General features: G+C 37.6%; 2 protein-coding genes across 3 annotated transcripts in view; both read right to left on the reverse strand.

Annotated features, from left to right (window-relative positions):
* The window catches only part of LOC107085264, a 59,775-nt gene extending 57,649 nt beyond the window's left edge, over nt 1–2,126 (reverse strand). Inside the window, exons 1-2 of the mRNA XM_015375505.1 lie at nt 1,919–2,126; nt 1,723–1,847 (exon numbers count right to left, since the gene is read on the reverse strand). Coding sequence (XP_015230991.1) covers nt 1,723–1,847; nt 1,919–2,090 — 297 coding nt within the window. The 5' untranslated portion in view covers nt 2,091–2,126. The remainder of the gene's footprint in view (nt 1–1,722; nt 1,848–1,918) is intronic.
* The window catches only part of LOC107085261 (poly [ADP-ribose] polymerase 14-like), an 86,227-nt gene that overhangs the window by 63,477 nt on the left and 10,775 nt on the right, over nt 1–11,975 (reverse strand). The gene's annotated exons all lie outside the window — the stretch shown is intronic.

Here is an 11,975-nt window from a genome sequence, read left to right on the forward strand (position 1 = left end):
ACTTTAAGTCTCTCCTGACTAAAATTAGGTCCCTCTCACCTGCAAGTCTGAGTCCACTTCTGTCCCTGAAGCGACAGGTGTTATGGGGAGAGGGCGGAGGGGGGTGATGGGGAGAAAGCGAGAGGAAACAGATTATTTTTTCTGAGTTTTTTAGATTAACTTGTCTTCTTTATGGCTTTTATTCGGTGCTTTACTGCATTTGTTTTGGGAAAATATGAGGAAAAAATAAATACAGAAAAAAAATAATTTTTTTTAAAATCGCAAAATAATTATAGGGTGGCTAATGCCAAAGAAAGGGTGACTGAAGCCACCCTTAAATAGGTCTAACGACGCTTATGCATACAATTAAATGAAAGGTGTGTCTCCAAAAGGCTAACATAAGGAAAGTGTGTATCAATGTTTTCAGCACTTGCCCGGTTTGTATTAAAATCTAAAAGAAACAAATCTAAAATTCTTTCCGTTTAACAATCTATACTACGTAAGACAAGTCTGATGCAAAATTCCTCCAAAATATGGTAAAGTTTGAGCCTAGTAAACTAGCCCCACCCGCCAGCGGGCAAAATAATTTTTGCCTGCGAGTGGTCTAGCCACGATCAATAGCAGGCCCTAGAACTGGCGCGCCAATCACAACGCAGAGGTGTGTGTTGAATTTCTGGATGCAAAGAGGGCAGGGCTTTGAGGGCGGGATGACAAAGCTGCACAATGCTGGAGAATGCACAACAAGGAAGTTGGCAACAACTATTGAACAGTAGCCTGTACTGCGGCAGCAGCAGCTTTCAATGGAGAGCTCGATTGAAAGTTAAAAGTTCTCTTTTCTGTTGCTGTTGTTCAATAAAAGTATGTTTTGAGATAATTTGAGGAAAGAATATTATACTTTAAAGCGGCACTATATGGTCCATTTAACGATTTAATGCATAATTAAAAACAACTATTTCTGAAGTTTAGAGGACCGTGGCACCTCCCGGACCTCCGAGGCTAACGGCAGCCAGGGCTAACTGCAGCTCGTCTGCAACGGCCCTCTCTTTGCATGTGTGAAGGACCTCTGACTCTGGTGCCGATTTTTAAGAAGGATGTATTCGCCGTTTTACCGACAGGCTGTTTGTTTACACTTCCCCACCAGCTTTCTGTCACGCTTACTACATCACATTCAGTTGCACTCATTGGTTCAGAGCGTTGGCCAATAGGCACAGACATGGTTTGAATCTTCCGGTGTCTGATTCATCGGGGCCAGACTAAATTACACATTTTATCTCACATTTAGTCTGGTTTATCAGGCTAGTAAAGTTTAAGATTATAATGCCATAAAATTAGATTTATGAATTGTAGTTGCAACGGACTGTATATTTTTTTTATTAAATCAAAAGTAAAGATACCTTAAAGATGGCCTAAATTTATCAACATTAAAAATGAAAGGGAAATAAGTCTAAAAGATTAAAAAGCTAAAGCAAAACAATAAAATATAAAAGTTTTATTTGACTTAGACTTTAACTCAACTTTATTTATCCCTTGGGATAACTCCATCAGGGAAATTCTGGTTCCAGTATCTTATATAGAGTATAAGAAGTTAAAGCAAGATGCCATTGAAGATGAAAATACAGACAATATAAAAACATTTTATATAGTACAAAAAAAGCATAAAAAAAGTTGACAACAACAAACCAGGTATATGTTTCGCCCTAACTAGACAAAATACTAGTTTAAGAAAAAAAAAAAAAAACTCACCTGCAAATTGGCTGTCGATGGCTTATCCAGAGTCTGTGGTGAACTGCTAGGATTCACGGTCAAATGTAGATCTCCACCAGGGAAGATAATTTTGTGAGTTTTTCTCTGTAAAACTCTTTCCTGATCTTGAACATGAAAAATATCATAAGTTTACCGCTTTTCTATTTTAGAGCTGTAAATTCTTTAAAGCACATACCTTCTTTTTCATTAAAGCTGACTTTATAGATGTTATCTCCGACCGTTTCAATAACTCCACAATCACCTCCCCCAGAGTCTCTTCTTTTCTGAAAGTATCTCCTGACCCTTTCCTTCTCTCTGTCTGTTAGAGGCCTAGCCTCAAAATAAAGGGAATGGGAAGATTCAGCCATTTTTAACCCTTTTAACCAAGAGAGCACTGTCTGTGCTTGTTCCTGTTCTGTCAACAATCCTTACTAAAGAATTTGTTTCACTTTCATCAACTTTTCTCCTCCTCTCTTAGCATAGATACCTTGACACACCCAGCACAATCCCGTAATCGCTCCGCCTGGGGAGACATTTCCTGGATTGGTTTGTTGAATATTTACATTGCAACTGTAAACAAATACTTATAAAACCACTGATAATGACTTGATAATAACCTTCATTAATTTAAAAACAAAGTATCATTCCTTTCAGAGATTTAATCAATTAGGAGCATACAACTGAGTGCATATAGTTTCTTACATTCATTGTTTTAAAAAGCTAGATATTTATCCCAGTTTAAAGAAGTTTTTGTGACACAAATGTTTGGCTCCCATCCTTTTTTTTACTGCAGTTTTCACTCTTGTTCACACATATCTACATTTCGAGCCCCATCAGACATCATAGAAAAATGCAAATAAGGGATAAATGCATGTGATTATCTGTTTGAAGTGCAGGCCTTCTATCTTGGGTAAAGTCCACTGCTGGCTGAGATTTCCAGAACAGGCCAAACTTCTAAAGGGATGGGTTATGATGTGGAAGTGGTGTCATGTTACAGTTCCCGCCCATACACGTTTCACTGCTTTGACAGGAATCCACCTGTTCTATTTTTGTGTGCATTAAGCTAAGTAAAAAGAAAATTCAAACAAACCTTGAAAGAGTAAAAAAGAAGTATTTCATTTTCTAACGAGACTGTCAACATGCTCATTAGACCAGATATAACATGAAGTGTTATTTTGCACAGGAGATAAATTGGCTGTTGCTCATATTTGAATGTTATTTGCAAACTTGTGTCCAGGTTTAAACCATCATGTTTGTAATGATATAATTATTCTGGCTTTTTTTTTTCATATCAGGATTTTTAAATTGTCCCTTAAACGTTTGAGCAAAGAATGTTAGGAAGCTGGTAGTGTTCTCAATAGTTGTTTATTTGTTAGAACATTTTAAGGTATTTATATTGACTTGGAGGGCTCCTCTTTAGCAGGCTTAAGGTGTTGGTAGAGGATTTCTGCATCTAAACATTTAAAGCAGAACCATAAAGTCCTATGATCATGGTGTGCTGATGATTCTCCGAGCAAATGTCAAAACAAAATTTACATTTTGTTCACTGACTTCAATTCTGCTGTGCGAGTTTACCAGAATATTATGAATATATTAAATAACTAGAACTGGAAATTATAGTTAATTAATAGTTCGTTCAAATCAAGGGTAAAACAATTATTATCATTTGAATGATTGTAACTGTTATTTGCGTACTGACCTGGGTTCTTAGTCTCTTCCATAAGATGTCGAACTCCTAAATTTGACTGTTAAAATTTCAGTTGTCTTTTAACCATTTAGTAATTTTGACTATGGCTATCAGCAGAGTAAATAATCAACAACCAAATAAATCTGTCTCTTTTCAGTCAGATGCTACTGAAAGAAGAGGGAATCAGGCTTGGGTGAAAAATCATTTTACTGTTTAAAATAAACACAAAACACCATGGGTTAAAATACAATAGTACCTTTAATAGATACTAATCCAACAATATTATTATATCTAACTACTACACATACACTAAACACTANCAAGAGAGCACTGTCTGTGCTTGTTCCTGTTCTGTCAACAAGCCTTACTAAAGAATTAGTTTCACTTTCACCTGTTTTTCTCCTCTACAGTATCTTGACACACCCAGTTACAATCCGGTAATCGCTCCGTCTGGAGAGACATTTCCTGGATTGGTTTGTTGAATATTTACGTTGCAACTGTTAACAAATACTTATAAAACCACTGATAATGACTTGATAATAACCTTCATTAATTTAAAAACAAAGTAACATTCCTTTCAGAGATTTAATCAATTATGAGCATACAACTGAGTGCAAATAGTTTCTTACATTCATTGTTTTAAAAAGCTAGATATTTATCCCAATTTGAAGAAGTTTTTTGACACAAATGTTTGGCTCCCATCCTTTTTTTTTCTGCAGTTTTGACTCTTGTTCACACATATTTACATTGCGAGCCCCATGAGACATCATAGAAGAATGCAAACAAGGGATAAATGCATGTGATTATCTGTTTGAGGGTAAAGTCCACTGCTGGCTGAGGTTTCCAGAACAGGCCAAACTTCTAAAGGGATGGGTTATGATGTGGAAGTGGTGTCATGTTACAGTTCCCGCCCATACACGTTTCACTGCTTTGGCAGGAATCCATCTGTTCTATTTTTAAAAGAAGCATTTCATTTTCTAAATGAATTTATAACTAGACTGTCAACATGCTCATTAAACCGAATATTACATGAAGTGTTATGTTGTACAGGAGATAATTTGGCTGTTGCTCATATTTGAATATTATTTGCAAATTTGTGTCCAGGTTTATACCCTCCTGCTTGTAATATTATAATTACTCTGGCTTTTTTTTTTTTTTTCCATATTTCATAGTTACTTCAAACATTTGAGCAAAGAATGTTAGGAAGCTGGTAGTGTTCTCAATAGTGGTTTATTTGTTGGAAAGTTTTAAGGTATTTATATTGACTTGGAGAGCTTTTTAGCAGGCATCAGGTGTTGGTAGAGGATTTCTGCATCCAAACATTTGAAACAGAACCCTAAAGTCCTATGATCACGGTGTGCTGATGAGTCTCCATGTCAAAGCAAAATTGACATTTTCTTCACTGACTTCAGTTGTGTTGGGCAAGTTTACCAGAATATTATGAATATATTAAATAACTAGAACTGGAAATTATAGTTAATGAATAGGTTGTTTAAATCAAGGGTAAAACAATTATTATCAGTTGAATGATTGTAACTGTATTTTGCGTACTGACCTGTGTTCTTAGTCTCTTTCATAAGATGTTGAACTCCTAAAATTGATTGTTGAAATTTTAGTTGTCTTTCATTTTGACTATGGCTATCAGCAGAGTTATTAATCAACAACCAAATAAATCTGTCTCTGTTCAGTCAGATGCTACAGAAAGAAGATGGAATCAGGCTTGAGTGAAAAATAATTTTACTGTGTAAAATAAACACAAAAGACCATGGGTTAAAATACAATAGTACCTTTAATAGATACTAATGAAACAATATTATTATATCTAATAACTACGTATACACTAAACACTACTGAAAATAAGGAACAATAACAAATAAAAGGGGAAGAGAGGGTTTAAGTTTAAGTCTGTTCAAGTCTCTGTGGAATGTTCAGGTTTTAAGGTTTAATGCATTGAAAGTGTCATTTAAAACAGCAGCAGACACATAAAAAAAAAAAACCTGTTGCAGAGATGTTAAATGCAGTAAAAACTGTGCGGTCTTATTCAGTTTGATGGTAAAAAGTGACTCAGGAATGCATTAAACTGTGATGAAGCTGAAAGAGAATGGACCTAGCAGCCTCTACAATGTGGCCGGCATTAGGTAGCTGGAGCTAACGATGCTGGCCAGTCCAATCTAGCAGTGTCTTCAGACCCATGTTGCCAGTCTGATCAGTAAACATTCAGTCAAATCTCTTAAAACCATCAGCAGTTGAACCGGAAAGTGTATTTCAAATAAACACAAACACAACTATCTATTCTACCAAGTCCACCCAAGCGGAGTACTTATTAAACCTCAGATGAACAGAGGGAAGGATGGATGTTACTGTTTTGGTTCAGTGAAGTGGAAGGGTCTTTTGCCTCGGTTCAGTTCTTTAGCTGATCTGGGCCCAGTCCAGTCCGGTTGCCCAACAGCAGCTCTCAGATAGATTTAGATTGATCCGATGCAGTAACAAGAGACTACTTGGAAAACTCTCTCTGGAATTCTGTCAATCCTATCACCTGGAGCATCATTAAAATCTCCACCAATAATCAGGAGGGCCTTTTTATTTTTACTTTGTAAATCCCTTATTTTGGATATGATTTCTGCAAACATAGTACGGGCATGTGGGGTTCCATTATGACTGTATACATTACATATTATAAAAAGGCTATTGTCCAGTTTGAATAAAATAATAATCCATCTACTGTTATTAGACTTGTACATTTCTAAGATGTCACCTGTAAATTTATTGAGAAGGAATGCAATGCCTGCAGAATTATGTGTACTATGACAAAAGTGTGCTTGATCTCCCCATTGGCTTTTCCAAAACGTTGCAGGAGTGCATTTCTTGTAAGAGGATAATATCAGAGTTCGTTTTTCGAAGAAAAAAGAACATCGCTTGTCTTTTTACATGATTTCTCAAACCATGAACATTAAGTAAGACTATCTTCAAAGAGTTACATTTGAAAACATCTATTTCAGTAAAGTAAATACGTAGAATATTTAAGATAAAAGAGCATAATGTCTGTAGAACAAAAAAAATTATGATGTAAGGACTGAAAAAAAGGGCCTTGTTAGTGCAAAGGCTTTGAGGTGTGAACGAGTTTGCTTTTTAGGTGCCTGTAATCAGTTTAGGTACTTTAAGCAAATAAAACTTGAATGCATTGCATAAAATGTGTCTCTAACAGTTAACACCTAAACAAGAGGTCAACAAACATTTTGTCTTTTCCATTTCTTACACCCTAACAGAGAGAAAAAAAAGAACAAAACAATCAGTTCTACAGGTGAAGAGATAATGACAAACCCATGGGAGTCACACTAGACATCTTTCATGGAGTCAGCAGTGATTCTCTTGCCTTCAGTGATCACATCTGGACCTGGAGCGACATGCTGTCTTCTTTCCATCTTCGCAGGCTTTTTCAACAAGTGGCCAAGTGGTTTGTTACGTCACTGTCTTTCACCATTGGTCAGGTTCTCCGTAAGTCGAAGCTTTTGCTCTTTCATCACATCGGTGCTCCTACATCTCTGGGACGTTCGACTCGGTGAATCGTGTCGACCGGAAAGCCCAGCTTCTCTTTTCATCTGGAGCCATCTGCCCAAAACTGGAAGACCTGATTTCTTAGATCTTCTACGGATCTAAGATCTAATCCTCATTGGAGACACATGGGAAGTAGTGTCAGGAAGCCTTTGACTGATGCTTACCACTTACTCCATGTACCACAAACGTTGGAGAAGCCTCCACCACGGTCCTACAGCTGTCGTCTTCACTTATGGATGAAGGGCTGTCAGTCAAAGCCTCCCAAAAACTACTTCCAGCGTGATCGTGTCTGCAAGGCCCAAACAGGAATAGGCTAACAGGAGAGGTTTTCACTACGCCTAACCCATCAAAACACATTTACCTTTACGCGAGGAGAAAATCAGTCTGAGGACAGAGATGCTTTAGAGTGAGAGCCATCCTCAAGCTCGGTCACTGGATAGAAAAACATATATCCGATGAGATCCCCAGCATGATCCGTGTGGGAGGAGCAGGCTCGCACAGTGAACGATTTTCTCCTCTCGGAGCGGCAGTAGATAAACCATGCGCAGAAGTAGTTTAACATACATGGGAGAATGTGTACATGTATTTTGCTCGAGGGCATTTTGAAATAAATGTGACGCCAAAGCTATCTGTTGCTGGTTTAAAGTAGCCCACTGTGTAGTTTGTAGTTACAGCAAAGTAGGTTCTGTGACCTTAAATAGTTGTATCGTAAGTGTTTTTATATAGTGGTACAGAAAATAATGAATTATTAAAGTTAGTTAATTATTTAAAGAGAACTTCCTTAATGAAAACATACAGAGAATCAAATGAAAAATTACTTCATAACAAGTCCCTTTTTGTAGGAAATAAATACTTCAAAAAGCTAAATTATTATCTACATAGTAGTTTGCAACAGAAGCATGGGGGGGGGAAATGAAAACTACATGCCTGGTAAGCCAGATAGACAATACGGTAGCACTTAGGTCTACACATGATCAGTCTAGGCTTTCTTCCTTAAAATTGGTTTATCACCCTTGTAATGCTGTTGTTCTTCTTTTAAAAATCTAATTGGGGATTCTAAAATATTGAACTTGTATAATAGGCTGTGATTTGTTGTTTCAGGCCTCTAGGTTAGTTTCTTTTTTTTTCAATGGAAGAGTTCACCGTGTAGTTTTAATTTCTGCCACTAGATGGCCCTCAAACTACATTATTGCATAAATTTCACTATAGTGATGTTTGGAGAGAGATCAGCACATCATGGACATTTTATCCAACCTGATAATTGTGTCTGCAATTCAGAAGTGAGTAGTATTACTTGTGCTTTAACCATGTTTCATTAAAGCCTTAGAGTTTTATTTGAGATAGTTTTTAACTGTTTTCTGTGTAAATTGGAGAAGCTAATTGCTAGCCATTTAGCTTTAATGAGTACATTTATTTAGCTTTATTTGAGTCTGTTCGTGTTTGTTGCTCTCATTCTCCATTTAACTTGACTTTTTTGTGGTGTGTATCTTATTACTATTTTTGGCAGCTATGTTGTGTCTTTATGTATAGATACACATAGGTATTTTTTAGACACTAACTCTTAGATTGTGGTATACTATCTATGACCACATGCTTACTCCCCCTATCAACAAATGTAGTTATATTTCTGAAAGAAGTAGTCACATATTAAAATTAGAAATTGTTTATTGGTTAGTTCTTGTACAAACCTGCATGAATATACCCATTCTCATGCTGTTAACTGTATCGAGGAATATTGATCCCTAATTAAAGTTTAGAGAAGATAACTTCTGGACCTGGACATTCTGTTATGGCATCTCAACTCACCTGAACATATACAGTATAATTATTCTCCCAAGCATTTGCCGCTTTGCTTTTCACATCCTTGATAACCTAAGGTGGTCAGCTTCTTCAACTGATAGGCAACCGTAAGGGAGGGAAACACCTGCTGAAGTGTGGCCAAAATCTTAACTGTATTTTGAATCCCTTATCAGATTAAGAGATATGGTTTCTGTTTTGAAATTCTATTGACATGTCAAAATTTGCATCTCATTGAACTGGCTTAGGGCTGTTGCAGGAAGAAGGTTCCAGGTTCGATTCCCGGCCTGGGGTCTTTCTGCATGGAGTTTGAATGTTCTCCCTGAGCATGCGTGGTTTCCCTCCGGGCACTCCAGCTTCCTTCCACAGTCCAAAAACATGAGTGTTAGGTTAATTGGATTCTCTACGTATATTGTCCTTAGTTGTGTGCGTGAATGGTTGTTTGTCCTGTTTGTCTCTGTGTTGCCCTGCGATGGACTGGTGACCTGTCTGGGATGTGCCCCGCTTCTCACCTGTAGACAGGTGAGAGATCGGCACCAGCACCCCTCGCAACCCTGCTTGGAATAAGCTTGACAGAAAATGGATGGATGAACTGGCTTACAATCTTGAGTTGGAATACCATAAACTCGTGATATTAAAGGTATGAAAGAGAACATTTCTTAGAAATTAAGTGTCCAGATTAATCTAAAATGACTTAATTGTGGGCTGTCATTCTTGCACCTATGGTCCGCCACCCCCAAATAACAAACATTAAATCCATAAACTCTAGCCAATCTACTCATACTCTACTCATACGCTGTTTAGCTAGCGGTCCGCCATTACATCGAAGCAAGAAGTACTCCGATCCTACGCTTGAAAAGAGGACAAAATCTGGGAGAGAACGGACTTTTTAAAAGAGATTCTTTTCAGAGACCCCGAAGGAGCAAAAGGGTCTGAAAACGGATGCTTTGGTCGCAAAACCTCTACTGGAAGGTAAATTACTTTTAACTCTGTGAGACGTCTTTTTGTGGAGCTTTCCTGCTGACTAGGTGCATCACAGCACTTTGCCGTCTCTCTTGGTGAAATGCAAAACTACCACCGGAGGCATTTCCAGCATAGAGAACTTTTGCGAAGGAAGGGGCACTAATGCATGCGCACAAGTCAGAAATATGCAAACAGCCTTTGGACATATCTTCAACCACAGAATCCTCTTTACTGCCTTTAAGTTGAAATTTCAGGACTAAAGATAGAGTTTAAATTAACAATAAAATAAGTCATGATGCCTTTCTGAGGGTACTGCTTTTATTGTGAGCATGCCCCAGGAATTTCAGGTTTCCCTGCAATTTACCTCCCTTTTGCAAGTTCATGTATTCACAACATCTTTCTAACTGTCCATTCTAGTGGAGTAAATGAAGCAAACAAATTGATGTGTGGGTCTGCATAAGGAGATTTGTTGAGCCACCTTCATACAGCTTGTTAAGGACAGAAATCTAAATGACGAGGACGTTTTTCTGGGTGGATCATCAAAAGGTAAGTGGACGTGCTAATTGACAATCATTCTGGTAATATGTTTATGCAAAGACATCCTTCATGAACGTCCCCATTTTCACAAAATTGCAAATCTTCTTTTGGAAAGTAAGCTTGTATGAGCGATCCAGACAGCAACTTTTAAACAGAGCGTGCACGAGAAAAAAAAGTTCTCTTGAAACACATGCTCTTGCATGCGTTTAATAAGCGTTTAATAAACGTTCCCTCTCGGGAGCGGGTACAGGGTTGTGCATCTGCTTTTTTTATTTTTAAGTGGAGTGAGTGGGAGAGAAATGACGACAAACCAGAAACAGTGACTGAACAGGAGGTGATTATATGGGAGAGAGAAACTCTTGAAACTCTAGAAAGTCTAGAAAGGAGCTAGGGAAAGGGAGACTGACACCAGAGGGCAAAATGGAAATAATTAAGAACTTAGATACAATTAAAAATAGCTAGAATAACACTAAATTGAAATAAAACCAATCAAAACCCAAAGATAAAACTTAAACAGAACCAAAACCATGACCCATTCTAAGGTTGGTCGACATTGCAGAAAGTACCAAAAGCTGATACAATAACCATGGGTTACGTTGTTTGACTGTCAAGCAAATTGGACCAATCAGAACTCCATAGAGAAGCTATGGAGAATTGACAAGAAAGCATGAGAGACACCAAACCCAAGAAAGTAAATAACCCAAAGATTACCATCTCATATAACCATAGCTTCTGTTACACCTCAGGAGAACCACAGTCTGATTGCCTCCAGGCAATGCCACTGTCTTGCAAAAGGAGCCCTAACCTACTGTAGCCTAGGAAACTAGCCCCACCCGCCAGCGGTCAAAATCATTTTTGCCTGCGAGTGGTCTAGCCTCAATCAATTCCCCAGGCCCTAGAACTGGCAGGCCAATCATAATGCAGAGATGTGTTTTTAATTTCCGGATGCAAAGCGGGCAGGGTTTTGAGGGTGTGACGACAAAGCTGCATGACGCTGCAGAAACCACAACAAGGAAGATGGCAACAACTATTGAACAGTTCTCGTTTGACTCAGCTTTGGAATCAGTTATGGAAGGATTAGATTTGGGGTTTTTCGTTGAAACATGAGCAGGAAGAGGCTCCATGCTCATTCATTTTTAAGAAGGACGTATTCGCCGTTTTACCGACAGGCTGTTTGTTTACACTCCTCCACTAGCTTTCTATCGTACTTACTACATCACAGTCAGTTGCGCTCATTGGTCAGAGCGTTGGCCATTTGGCACAAACATGGTTTGAAAAACAATGGGTTGTTCTCATCAACAATCTTCCGATGTCTCATCCAGACTAAATTACACATTTAATCTCACATTTAGTCTGTATCGGGCTAGCCTTAACCAACTAATGAGAGATCTACATAATTACAGATACCTGGCATTTCTGTTTAAAATCCCTTTTTTAAAAACAATTGTACTATTTTCAAATTTTCTGAGATATTTATTTTGTGTTTTCTTATTTGTGAGAATTAATAGTCAAACAAGTTTTTAAATACTTCCCTCTATAAACTTTATAATTTATAAAAAATTTGTTTTCAGAAGTTTTGCATATCAGAAAAATGTAAAACTTTTTTCTGATATTGAAATCTTTATAGATGCATCTGTATAAAACACTTTTTGACTTTATTAAACCAGTTTCACATACAGAACTAGAAATGAAAATGCTTAATCAGTCCTAAGAT

This window comes from Cyprinodon variegatus, unplaced genomic scaffold (assembly GCF_000732505.1).
Source record: "Cyprinodon variegatus isolate N-32 unplaced genomic scaffold, C_variegatus-1.0 Scaffold119, whole genome shotgun sequence".
Classification (NCBI taxonomy): Eukaryota; Metazoa; Chordata; class Actinopteri; order Cyprinodontiformes; family Cyprinodontidae; genus Cyprinodon; species Cyprinodon variegatus.